This window comes from Penicillium arizonense, assembly GCF_001773325.1.
Source record: "Penicillium arizonense strain CBS 141311 chromosome Unknown PENARI_contig001, whole genome shotgun sequence".
Lineage (NCBI taxonomy): Eukaryota > Fungi > Ascomycota > Eurotiomycetes > Eurotiales > Aspergillaceae > Penicillium > Penicillium arizonense.
Window position 1 is genome coordinate 889,132 of NW_019173278.1, and position 13,051 is coordinate 902,182.

General features: G+C 51.8%; 3 protein-coding genes across 3 annotated transcripts; all 3 read right to left on the reverse strand.

Annotated features, from left to right (window-relative positions):
* Positions 1–132: 132 nt before the first annotated feature.
* PENARI_c001G10104 (uncharacterized protein) lies at positions 133–2,916 on the reverse strand (the record flags this gene model as incomplete). Its single annotated transcript, XM_022626923.1, has 4 exons — positions 133–1,656; positions 1,720–2,124; positions 2,211–2,605; positions 2,742–2,916. 4 exons carry the CDS (start codon positions 2,914–2,916, stop codon positions 133–135), a joined length of 2,499 nt encoding a protein of 832 aa, XP_022493691.1.
* An 822-nt stretch (positions 2,917–3,738) lies between these two features.
* On the reverse strand, positions 3,739–8,762 carry PENARI_c001G06323 (mitotic regulator LTE1; the record flags this gene model as incomplete). The annotated part of the gene is made up of 2 exons (XM_022626629.1): positions 3,739–8,350; positions 8,416–8,762. The coding sequence occupies 2 exons, from the start codon at positions 8,760–8,762 to the stop codon at positions 3,739–3,741; spliced, it is 4,959 nt and encodes a 1,652-aa protein (XP_022493697.1).
* Positions 8,763–10,146: 1,384 nt separating this feature from the next.
* On the reverse strand, positions 10,147–12,752 carry PENARI_c001G11077 (M13 family metallopeptidase; the record flags this gene model as incomplete). Its single annotated transcript, XM_022626999.1, has 6 exons — positions 10,147–10,224; positions 10,276–10,676; positions 10,729–11,827; positions 11,882–12,390; positions 12,455–12,678; positions 12,736–12,752. 6 exons carry the CDS (start codon positions 12,750–12,752, stop codon positions 10,147–10,149), a joined length of 2,328 nt encoding a protein of 775 aa, XP_022493440.1.
* Between the last annotated feature and the right edge of the window lie 299 nt (positions 12,753–13,051).

The following is a 13,051-nucleotide window of genomic DNA, read 5'->3' on the forward strand; positions in this document are numbered from 1 at the left end:
TATCCATTTAAATTATATACCCAGCGCAACAGATGCCAACGTGCAAGCCCCGCATCGCACATTTCTCGCAAGCGAAAAAGCGACAGCGAAAGCCAAAAAAAGCGCAGGGTATCGGTAATTGACTGGACTAGTTCATGCATCGCCACGATCAAATCGGCTAAGAACCTCTGGTGGAACGGTGGGGATGTACTTGCGTGCTCGTTCGCGATTCGTACCGCCGAAGCCGGCGCCGTAGCTGATTAGCATGTCTGTGCTGGTTGGGAGGGAGAAGGGGAGGAAGAGGGTCGGGTCAAGGATGACAGCGTTGCCGCCACCCGGGCGTTCGTCGTTCCTGATGGCAACCATGCTTGCTGGTCTGGAGGAGGCGCCTGCTGAGCCCGGGGAAAGACCCGGGTCTGGGGATGTGGGTGCGTCGGAGGGTTGGTCCTTTGATGGTGTTTTTGGACGACCCTCTGCTGCGTCGGACGCTGGCCCGGCTGCGGCTCTTTTCTTCTCGTCTTGTATTTTTTGTTGCTCGCGGAAGAGGACTCCTGGGTCGCGCTGCATCTCAAGGAGGAACTTCATTGCTTGCTTGGTGAGACCCTTCTCGCCGACTTCTGGGCGGTAGGACTTGACGGCGTGAAGAAGCTGGGCAGGGGTGAGTTGCTGGAGTTGGAGAAGGGTTGTCACGAGCGATTCGTGGTCGTCGCCGAGCGAGGAGAAGCATTGCAGCCACTGGAGGAGTTGGATAACTGGCGCCAGATGTCGACGGGCGGCTTCGATTGTGGTCTCTCCGGTGCAAGATGTAGACCCGTTTTCATAGTGCTCGGGTTGTCGGTTATTGGAGCGCGCCCAGTCTTCTAAAGTTGACACGTTCATGCGGATCTGCATCGCCTTTGTGCGCGCCAGGTAACGTTTCGTGCTCATGATCCGATTGAAGATCTCGGCACCGAGCCAGTAAAGGAGTTGGGAGAGGATCTGTGTTGCGATCACGGAGTGGACGTCGTATAGATCAAGTACAAAAAGGGTCGATGAAAGTAAGGAGGTGATGTTTCGGGGCGAAACCTGCGCTCGTCGGCGCGGAGATGGAGGCCGGAATCGCTTCTCGGCAGGTTCAGGGGTTTTATTTTTGTTTTTGCGGAAGAGTTTCCATTCATTTTGGAAGGCAACATCTTCCAGTCCAGGGATGGTCTCATGGTCCAGCATAGCCGCATCCAGGACTTTGTTCATTCGACGCTCGGCGTCACGAATGATGAGAACGAAAATCTCGTTGATCAGCTCTGCCAAATGGAGCTGGAACTCGACCGTAGATTCTACCAGACCGCCATCCTTCTTGAGGTAATGAAGAAGTAGCGTGGCATTTGACAACCAGAATGCTTGCATGGTCATGTCCCATTGGTAGCGTTCGACAACGTCATTGATCTTGTCCATCGCAGACGTCAATAGCGTTGCGAGCAGCTCCGGGCTGGCATGATAATGCGCATAACGTGCACTGAGGAAGAGGAGATTTGCAGGCACTGGTTTTTGAGATGGAGACCGCTGGGGAGTCATGTTGGTGATGATGATATCCAAGATGCGCTCCAGTTCATGGTCCTGGAAGACAAACATCTGGTCGTTCAGACACCGATCCCAGACAAATTCCTGTTGCTCTTCTTCTAGCTCATCCTCATCAGACGGCTGTGCGAACTCGAGTTAGCCCATGCCCATGCCAGGTAAGTACACGGGTACTCTCCAACTCACCTCGAATTTCTCGTCAAGCCCCAGACTGGACAAATCAACTTCCAAATTAATAGCGCTCTCTTCCATCATCATTCTCCGCTTCATCTCAGTCTCAGCCAATTCTTCTTCAAACCGGCCATGTGCCAGCCCAGCATCATAGAAATCATCCTCAATAGCCCCAGCACCAAAATTATACCCATTTTCATGCAGATACTCAGAGATTTCACTTCCAGGCTGGGCAAAATCAAGCGCAGTACCTCCAGACGAAGACTTAATATCCGGCGAGGCCCCGTGATCAAGAAGAATCTTCGCAATAGTCTTATGGCGGTTCGTCATAGCCCACATCAGCGCACTCCACTGATTGCGATCCTGCTTGTCAACCAAAGCCCCAGCATCAATAAGCGCGGCAACGACCTCTTGATGACCCTAAAAGAAGACCCGTCAGCCACACGTTCACCTCCGAACCAAACCAAACACAAAAGAAAATTAAAGAAAAGACGGAAAGGACCCACGAAACAACTAGCATAAATCAACGGAACAGTCCCCTCCTCATCAGGCATATTAACATCAACAAAAGGCCTGGCATTCCCACGCACGAGTTTCCGCACGCGCTCCACATCCCCATTACTAGCCGCCATATTCAAGCTCTTCTGCAGTATATCGCGCTTCTCATCATCGGTCAGCTTCTCATCAACGGCAATGGTCTCCTCGTCCGCACTGAGAGAATCCACTTCGCGATGCGCGGCTTGGGCGGCCAGCATTTCCATCAGTCGGGCGTCACTGTCTTCCAGATCGCGCCCGTAGTGGGCTCGGAGCTCGTGTTCTGTGTCATGTGTGTGGTCGTCTAGTGTTAGGCTGAATGGGAGGGGTTTTGCGGCGACTGGTGTTGTTAGGAATTGGGATTGACCTGGTATTTTGGGGAGTTTGTTAGTTTGGAGTTTTAGGGATGTGGATGTTTGCTGGGTATGGATATGGGTATGGGTGTATTCGTCCAGCGTGTCCGGGGACGAAAGCTGCGCGTTCGTTCTCTTTCTGTTGCTCACCTTGCCAGGCATCGTACATCTCAGTCTCCGCATGGAAAACAGGAACAGAGCGACGATCATCCAGAGATTTCGGTAGGTCGTCAGGGAGCTCCTGTTTCGGTTCTTGGAAGGCGATGTCATTATTGGAGCGGACGGAGTCCTCTGAACCCCCGCGCCGCGGTTCGGTCGTGTCCATCGTGGCGGGCTGGCTGTCCGGCCCTGAGGGGGGACATCAAAGGGGTCGGAGTGGGTGGGATGGAACGGGCCCTTGGGGATTGTGGTCGATAAGGGTGTTCGCACCCGTGGATATTGGTTGTTGGAGAGAGATGTGGTGGGTTGAGGTAGGTGGTCGGGAGCCGAAAATGGTGTTCCGTTCCTGGATGATCGATATGACGCGCACCTTTGGGCTTTTTGGGTACTTTGGGTCAAACGGGGTTAAATTGTTTGTTTTGGGGCTAGAATCGTTTTGGTTTAGCTACTATTTATATAGAAGTTTATTTAAGAATAATTTGAATGCTGGTTTCATTTGTTCTATGGGATCGGTATGACAATATGTTGATACCTATGTGTATTATAAGTTGATCTGCCATGCTAATTCAAAAAAGAAAAACGCTATCAACGAAAGACACAAAATCAGCAAATGCCACGCTCGGATGCAAAAACGCTCTGAAATCCAGGCACGACATGGAAGGCACGTTCAGGCCAAATAGAGTAGGGTACATAGGGAACATCGATCCAACGACGTCGATGATTAAGATGAAGAGAGCAAACCTTAGCGGGCATGCATGGGCAGATAACTGTCATATAACAACCGAGCAACATCACCGAAAGAAATATAAGGAAATCCAAAAAGAACGAAACCAGATGCAAATGCTGGGAACAAACATGAGCAGAGGAACAAAGCAACCTCTGAAATAGGGGGTATAAACTATCCAATCACAAGCACAGAGATTGTAATACATAATGGACTGGGCCAAGATCCCAGATCCAACAAAACGAATAAAAAAAAGGATGGTGGTTATTCAAGTGCCTTGCTGCGAGCTTGGATCTCCTCCTCGGGGAGAGATCCAATCCACAAGCATCGCTCGATGATACCCTGCACGGGCTGGAAGCGGTATTTCGTGCTGGCGTCAATGAGACGAAGCAAGCTTTTAACGATGCGAGCAGCAGTGCGATACCGCTCGAAGTTGACCAGTAGACCACCGTCACTACTGCTGATCTGGGCGGGTTTCTGAGCGTTATAGGTAAGGTCGTGCACATATAGACCGATAAAAGGAATGCATCCTTCCTGCAAATTGGCTGTCTCCATCTCGACGCGCAAATCATTAAAGTTGCGCACCGGCTGGATGAGACACTCCATATCCTTGAACAACCGCTTATCCTCCAAGGGGATAAGCTGCCACGTCTTCTGCAGGCGTGTGCAGTCAGATGAGGACAGGGCGATGGCGATCTGGAGCATGGTGGCGTAATTGCAGATGCGACGTGCATGCGCGGCGGTATGGATGTATTTGACGATCGTGCGGGCTCGCTCGTTGACGTCGCGGGTCAGCACGATCTCGGATAAGATCCATTTTACCATTAGGTTGAAACGGCCGACGACTAGGTCAATGCCTTTGCGTTTTTCGGTCGTCAGGAACTGGACCCAGTTTAGGATTAGTGGGGAGCCGTTGCTCCATTTCATCTCGACTAGGTCTCGCCAGTCGATCTCGCTTAGCGCGGCCATTTCTATTACGGTTAATTGGTGGGCGAGGACTTGGGATTCGCAGGCGAGAACAAAGGGGACGTGGTCGGGCGGCGCGAGGATGGTGATGGGGTTCTGGGCGGGATGGTGGTTTTCTGAATTGAACAAAACATTGCTTGAGATCTGCTGTACATTGATCGGGCGTTGAGCAATGCCTGTCATATCTTTGTGCCTGGGGGATGTCTCAGGCGTAAGAGGATGAGTTTGGAACAGGACTTTATCCATTGGCGAGGCGCAGGACGTGAACGAGCCCGGATGTTGAATAGTCATAGGCGGGGAGGGAGGGTGCGCCAGGGGGTGAGGTGGAATCTCGACAGTTGATGAACTCAGACTGCGAGTATCGGTGGACTGTCGTGCACCCATAGCTTCATTCGGATCAATGATATCGACTGACATTTCAGAGGAAAGAGCCGACAAGCGCTTTGGAGTAACCTGACCGTCACCCAGTAATCCTGACGCAGGAACGGTTGAGCCGCAAGGAATCCGCCGCATGCTTTCGGTTTTGTGCACGATCTGAATCGAGGGGTGCGAGGAAGCATTATCGGACGTATCCCGGCTGGAAATGAGACTGAGCGGAGCACCATACTGATCGTAGTGCGCCGGTTGGCTTGTAGGCGGTCGTTTCATGGATTCATCAGTCAACCCTCTTTCAAGAAGCGGGATGGAATTATAGGATTCTTCAGACTCGGCCACGGAGTCAGAGTATGGCCTCGGTGGTGCCAGATGACCGCCAACCGTAGAATACGCAGACTTGTCCGTCTGCCTCCTCCGAGTGAGAACATCCCAACCAACTTGAGCCTTCGCAGTGTCAAGGCCATGCGGGGCCAGCGCCTGTTCTCGGTGAGAGCGATGCGCACCAGCATCTCGAGATGCCTCAGCTTGCGCAAACGTGGAGTTCCGATTCGCACTACCAGGCCCATTCCACTTGCCCTCCAGTTTCAACAGCGTAGATTCAACACCACCATCATCATCATCAGGAATCTGCGCAAACTTGGCAATAACTGACTCAAAAGAACGTCTAAGTTTCCGAGAAGAACGAGGCTGGATGAGCGAGAACCGAGGGTTGGGAGGGATCAAGGTGGAAGGAGGCCTAGAAACATCACTCTCAGAAAGGGCAGTGTCCGCTATGGAGGCATTCCAAGATCCAAACGAGTCATGGGCCGGGTGGTCCTCGAGATCATCCCCAGTCTGCATTTGACGCAGGTTTCCACCTCGCCGCCTGCGAAGAGCCGGCCCCAAGTGCTTTCCATTCTGATCCTGCGTTGCTTCTGATCCAGCAATCGATTCTCCTGCCTCACTGCTCTGTGAGTAGCGTTGTCTTGATACGCCGCTCTGGAACGATGCGTACTTTCGAAGCCGTAAAGCAAGAGAATTCTTCTTTATCGACGGCGTAGAGCCGCGTTTAGTGGAGAATGATCTCTGTGGCGTGAAAGGGCGCGCAGGAGGGAGATCGCTCGAAATAGCTGCTCCCGGTTCGTCGGCATTGTAACAAATCGGACGCAGATATTCCCCTTCCACCGGTATGGATTGGGTTGAAGGCTCGTATTCTGTCGGCGCCGCAGGCTCTGAAGCTAGATCATCGGGATTGAGCGTCGGTTCCGGTGCTGCTCCTGTCGTGAATGGTAGTTCAAACCCGGTATCATCGACAATGACAATCGACCCACTACCCATGGTAATTCCACTCTTAAGCTGCGGCTCAGCCCTGGGGGTTTGCATAGGCGAAAGATTAGCAGCGTTGTACGCAGGCTCCTGCAGCGTCATTTGGAAGTCGGACGCAGGGGGCACCTGGGTATCTTTCGGTTCATCCTTGTTCATAGCTTGGCGATACTGTTTCAAGACCTGATCACAGAGTATGTCGATCCGAGCAGGGCGCTTGGGAACAGCAGCCATCTTCCTTTCGCGGTAGTACTCCGAACCAAAAGCCATACCGGTTGGCATTGCAGATGTCTTCCCCCGGGACGGCAAAGAAATAGCCTCGGACGCATTCGCAATGCGAGCTGAGACGCTCTGGCCACCATTTCTGGTGTGCAACGCTCGCTTGATCGATCCAATGATGGTCCTCACGCCGGAGTTAGCAGTCGGCTTGGGTACATCTGGCGTGCTTCGACGATCCGGGTTCGTATTTTTTGATGGCGGAGGGAGAGGAGGCGAGTCTGGTGCCATCATTGCCATGTATGATTCCGCGGGGGGATACAGTTCTCCGCGAATTAAACTGACGGGATCCAGCATCTCCTGCAGTGCAGCTCCTGTGTCTGGCTCCGTGGCAAGCATTGGCAATCGATCATCTCGAACCGAGTCAGAGAAGCTTCCGCTTCTTTTATGGCTATGTGTGTGATATGGGTGTCGTGTTACCATGGGCGAGATTGGGGACATGGGCGGTTCGTGAGACGGGGTTTGAGTTTTGATTTTGGTGAGGCCACCCAATATAACAGGGCGTGGCGCCTTGCCTTTCGAAGCAAACATAGACTGGCGTCGCGGTGATTTGGGGGGGAATGAGCATGACAGTGCCATAACGCTTTGTTCGCTTTTCGTGGAGAAGGGAATGCTTTGTGCGGTTGCGGCAGAATCGTTTCGATCATGCGCCGCGGCGTGGGGAGAGCTATCGTGGAAGGTAGTATCGGCATGGGGAGTCATGCCAGGAAGGGGAACATTTTGGTGCAACTCATCGGCATTGGGTAAGTTGATCTGAGCGCTTCCAGGTACAATAGGAACGTCGGAGTCATTGTAGGCACGAGCTAAGTCAGGAGAAGACCAATAGACCGAGCACTTGCCATTCCAGCATCGCTTGAGATCAATGAGAATCTTCCGATCACTCGTGCCGCCATGTTCGCGAGCCTTGACGTTTTGGTACAGCGCGTTGATGGTATCACAAAAGTGGGTCCGGAGATCATAGTTCGTGACGAAGTCATCAACAAAGTAATTCAGAATCCAATGACGCAAAGCCGCAAAAGTTCGAATCCGAATAATGCGACCATCGTCTTGTAGCCGATTGATCGCCCATTCTAACCGCGCGAGAAGAAGAGCCAAAAGGTGGCAGGCGGAGAGGTATGAACGGAAGGTTAGGAAGAAGTCCGAAACCAACTCATAGTCCATAAACGATTCAGAGGATATTTGCGCAACAATTCGAGCAGGCGTAGCAGCACTGATATCCTTTGTGCCAGGAATATATCGAACAACGGATCCATCATCCATATCATATACCAGTGTTTCGTATATAGATGGTTCAACTGGCTCTTTCAACTCATACACCATCGAGTTCCTCGGAATCGGCGAAGCTCGACTCAGATCAATCGCAGCAGTGCCCGAAAACATCGACACGGCAAAAGATGGCCGATGCCGCGAGAAGGAATCACGGGCATATGGACTCTGTCGCAGACCGGGCAAGGGGTCCGCCATGCCCCCGAGCAAGGTAGAGTTTCGAAAGTTGTCCGACATAGGAGTTCGCGAGTAAACTGAGCTCTGCAGGATTGCACCACCTTCGGCATTGAACCGCGGCTCCCCAAATCGAGCACGAGGAACAGGAACCTCCAGCGCGTGGGCTGAATTCTCACCTGCGGACCTGGGCCGGTCCTCCGATCTATCAATCACGATCCGCAGCTCACCCCGCTTCCCAGCACCAGCGGTCGATTGCTGCTCGGAGAGTGTCGAGAAGGAATTCGGTCTCGCGCGGTGCTGGCTCGATAGCTCGGGGGCAGGGGACTCGGATAGGACGGACTCGGGATGGGGAACTTCGCGCGGGCGTAACTCTGAGAGCTGCGAGCTCGACCACCTGGACGGGTCCTCGCGGACGGTTGCATGACGCTGTGGCTGAAGGAGATTGGGGTTTGCGGTCTCGACAGGGGCAAAGGGCTCGGGCTGTGGGCCTTTTTGCGGCGGATTGGCAATCGGTCTGGGAGTTCTAAATTAGCAACGCACATACTATATGTCGCACGGCAGGTTATAGGTTGGATTTACCTGAGGAATATTTTGCCATTCTGGCCGACGCTTCCTACTGTGAAATGCCCGGCCTTCCTTCCGGGTGGACGCGCCTCTAGTGGCCCTCGATGTGTTTGGGACCGCTGCAGCTGGTGTCGCAAAATCTCATGGCTGTCCTTGGCGCGAAGGCCTGCCGTTTTCTCACGCGCCGCCTTCAGCTCTAGATTTCGTTTAATTATGTTGCCACCCTGGGCTACTGTATTCGCCCGTCGTAGATTCGATGCATTCTGGGGACCTGGACGATTTAAAGGCAGTTCGTTGATATGAACCTGCGGACCCAAGTAGGCCTCCTTGAACAGCAGATCAGCAGGAGGAAAAGGCTCCATGGCGATCGCGAAGCCTGATCAAAGGCTTTGCGAAAGCAGCCAGGGAACAATCCGACGAAGTGGCATGAGGTAGGTAAAAGGGAGAGAGAAATCGGACAGCTCTGTTTGGGTGGAGTAACCCGACGCGGCGGAACAGGGAACGGTTCCCCCTTTGACATAACCTCGTCCAATTAATATTATTGCTTCATTTTAATTTCTTGGATTTCTTTAATTTCTTCAACGATGTAATACTCCACACATGGCTCAGCTGAAAACTGCAAGTGGGCTCTAATAACGAGTATGATAGGCCGTGCATTCCCGGTGAACGCGAGAAGTGTCTAAGAACGAAGTACATGGTTGGCTACAGCGCCCGTTATTCCTCCACCCAGCATTGACGCGAGGATACGCAGAAATCGTACTTTGACGCCCAATAAGCGTTTCACTTAGCCTGTGTGACCTCTCCGATTTTAAGCAACGCCCTATTCCAGCGCAAAAATGAACCTTTCACATGATCGACTGATCGCCTCATTCCTCGGAAATAGTTGGAGACTGTATATCCACACATCGAGGATCGTTCAACCCAATCTCGCTAAGTCCCCGAGTCGCGGTGAAGGTGTATTTCTCCGAGCTGCCATCCCGGCTATTCTCTGCCGTATACTTCCTCTGTTTACCGCCATTTGCCATAACTTAACTGATCATCCCACATGTACGTACTGTACATACCTCGGTAGTGATCCATCACATCGATCAGAGTTGATATATGTCTGGGAACCCGGGAAACCCTCCCAAGTGACCAAGTGAGGGGCTCAGACCTTGCGGATCTACGGCGGTAGATCCGCTGGAGGCTAATTCTTGCTTTTGCCTTGTTGGGAGGGGAGGAAGATCCTGAATCCTTTTGACTTTGCCTTGTGAATGAGAGGCTCAGTTGCAGGGGTTCTGCACTTGAAACTTATTAGAGGTCTGTCTCCGGTCCGGCGAACCTTAAGACGCATTTTTCACTGTAGGGTGTAGCTTGAAGGGCCAGAATATGCGTTGCATATGGAATCCACAAACGGTCTCATGGCCCGTGGGTGTGTCTAGTATTGAGCCATGGATGTTTCGAAGATCGCCCGTAGACTTGATTTTGGGCACGCGGGGTATAGATTCCAGGCATCAAGGCAGCCCTGGTTGACGTTGACGCACTTGATGCAACTTAAAATATAGTTATTCTATACTTCCATTTGATGAAACGCGGCCGGGGTGCTATGGGTGAGTTTGTGATGAGTCAGGAGGGCAATGAGACGTGCATCGGAGAATGCTCATGACACGAACAGTGCAAACAGTGCATATGAGGGAACGCGAGGACTGGAGAATCAAAACAATGAACTACCATTGGTAACTATCAAGAAACTAAATTATATGTAAACTACCAGAGTTTGCAAACCGGCTTGCGCTCCGGGCAACTAAAGGCGTCCCTGAACTCCCGGGAGTTGGCCATGGTTTCCTAAAGCGGTCAGTATGAGCACACAAGCAACAGGACACATAAGTGACTTACAATAATGCGAGCTGATTTAGGTGCATGGGGATCGTTATAGATCGCCTGCTCAGCCGCCTCCTTAGTCGTCTTCCCGCACCACCAGTTACCATACGAGATAAAGAACAACTGCTCCTTAGTGAAGGCATCCAAGCCAGGGAGAAGGAGGTCAGGCTTCGACTCATCGTGCTTCTTCCACGCATGGAATGAAGCGGTGAGTCCACCTGCATCGGCAATGTTCTCGCCCAGTGTCAATCGCCCGTTCACGTGGAGGACCTTGCCATCGGGGCCTGTGACGGTGTAGTTGGAGTACTGGTCGATGAAGCATTGGGCCCGCTCTTCGAAGCCTTCGACGGTCTTGTCGTCCCACCAGTTTGTATAGTTTCCGTTCTCGTCGTAATGACGACCGGTGGAATCAAATGCTGTTGTCTTGTTAGTCAAGGCAAACGCGATTTTACAAGGGATTTGCCATACCGTGTGACAGCTCGTGGCCACTGACAGAACCGAATGCACCGTATGCAAGATACAGCGGGGCGGATGGTCCATAGAACGCTGGGGGCTGCATAATACCGGCAGGGAAGACAATCTCATTGCCAGGAGGGTTGTAATAGGCGTTGACCGTCGGCGCACTCATATCCCACTCATCACGGTTGGTAGGCTTTCCAAGCTTAGACCATTCATTGTGAAGATCAAATCTAGCCACAGCCACCTCATTCTCGAAGAAAGTATCTTTCGACACTTCCAGATCGCGGTAGAATTTCTTCACGTCCTCGGGATCCATAACATCAGGGCTTTTGGTAGGGAAGCCGATCTTCTGGATAATGTTTTCAACCTTCTGGATACCAAGCTTGCGCACGTCCCCAGACATCCAGCTAGTCTGGTCCAAGGTGAAGACGAATCGCTCCTTGATATCAGAAACGATTTGGTCACCAAGCTTCTTGGAGGCCTCGGGGAAGGAATCAAGCACGTAGAATCTGCTAAGACTCCATCCGAGTCCCTCGTCCAGGCGACCAAGACACTTGCGCCACCGCTCTTGCTTGGCCTGGGGTTCTTTACCGGCCAGCTCATTCTTGAATCGCCGGAGAGGTTCAATCGCGCCATCTTCGATGGCGCTTTCGAGGGCTTGGATAAGCTTCCACTGCAGGAAAAGCAAGATCGTTTCTCTAGGGGTGTCCTTTAAAATTCCAGACAATGCCTTCATATAAGAGGGCGATCCAACAATCAAGCGGTCTCCTTTATAGTCATGTGGCGCAAGAGATGTGATGATATCGGCGAAAGAAATCTCTGGTACCAAAGCGTTGGTCTCCTTGATGCTAAGGGGGTTGTAATATTTGGTGACATCTTCCTGAGTCTGTGTATCCGGAGTCACATCGGCGAGCTTGCTCTCAAAAGCGACAACATCTTCAACGACTTTGTCGTGCCCATCTCCAGCAAATCCTTGGATGACTTGCTTGAAAGCAGAGGTATAGTCAGCCACAGTCTTGGTGTTATTGTAATATTCTCTTGCGGGAAGTCCAATTTCCCGGGGAGGAGTAATAAAGATGACGACATTGTCAGGGTCTTTGTCGTCGGGCTGTGGATAGTCAGTAGCTAGAATTAGACGGCTAGAACTTTCAAATGGACTTACACTAACACCCGGGGAGGCCAGAGCCTCAACACCGGCGTTCAGGAGATACAAGATCGCACTGGTGAGATGCTCCTGAGCTCCCTTGACAAGTCCAGTCTTAGCGGGATAGATCTTCTTCAGTTCATCTAAAACATCAGCCAAAGGCTTAGTGCCCCGTTTGTTGATGGCAGGCTCATCCAAGCAAGCATCGTAAGCAGCTTTCAGCTTCTTAAAATTATCAGCGTCGGCTGGCTGAGGCGCTTCTGAGCGATCCAAGATATGACGGAGTCGAGTTTGCGCATTCTCTGCCATGATTGTGCCAGCAAAGATCGAGCCCTGGTCGGGGCGCATGTCATGATTCTCCCGCCATCCACCGCAGACATATTGATCAAAATCAGTGCATGGATCGATCTTCTCGTAATTTGGATCTAAGTTGTACAGGATCTCGGATGCAGCATGTATGCATTCCTCCGATTGGCAAAGTGGAGAAGCCTCGGGGTGCGCGGATGGCGTGTTGATGGATGGGGTGCCTGATTATTTAATCGGTAAGTAGTGCACTGTAACATGGAAGAGATGCCATACTATATGAAAAACCGAAGTAGTGAATTGCCAGTCCGGTGATCACAAAGGCGCAGAGCCCTTTTCGCAGGAACCGAGCTAAGCAAGGGCGTCCTTGTTTCTTGTTGTGGCGGCAATCAAGGCGGCTGGGAACAAAGCCATTGCTCTCAGTATCATATACCTCGATCACATCCACAAGCGGTTCCGTTCCGGATTTCATGTTGTCAAACGAGTTGCTTGAGTCGTGTTTCTTATGGTTACTGATGAGCTATTAGTGGAGCTCCGCAGCTGCCGATCAGGAGATGCATGATGCATACCTGCATGGCGGAGCCATTCTGGGGCTTGCAATTTCTGGCTATCAGCCAGTTCAGTGGTTTGAAGAAGAGAGTGCAATACCTAATTGAGATTCAAGGAATGAATGAATGGAGTGTTTGAGATCATGAAGGGAAGTCTGGGGTTAAGATGGCGTCACAGCGTCACTCGGACCCATCCATCATGACTCAGCGGGCCGCAATCCTCCCCGGGACTGTCAGGTGACTACTGAGGATGGTCACGTGACTAATTATCACTTTAGTACCTCCTAGTCCTGCTAAGAGTGGGTCTAATCTTTAGTGGTAATGTTTTTCAGGCCTC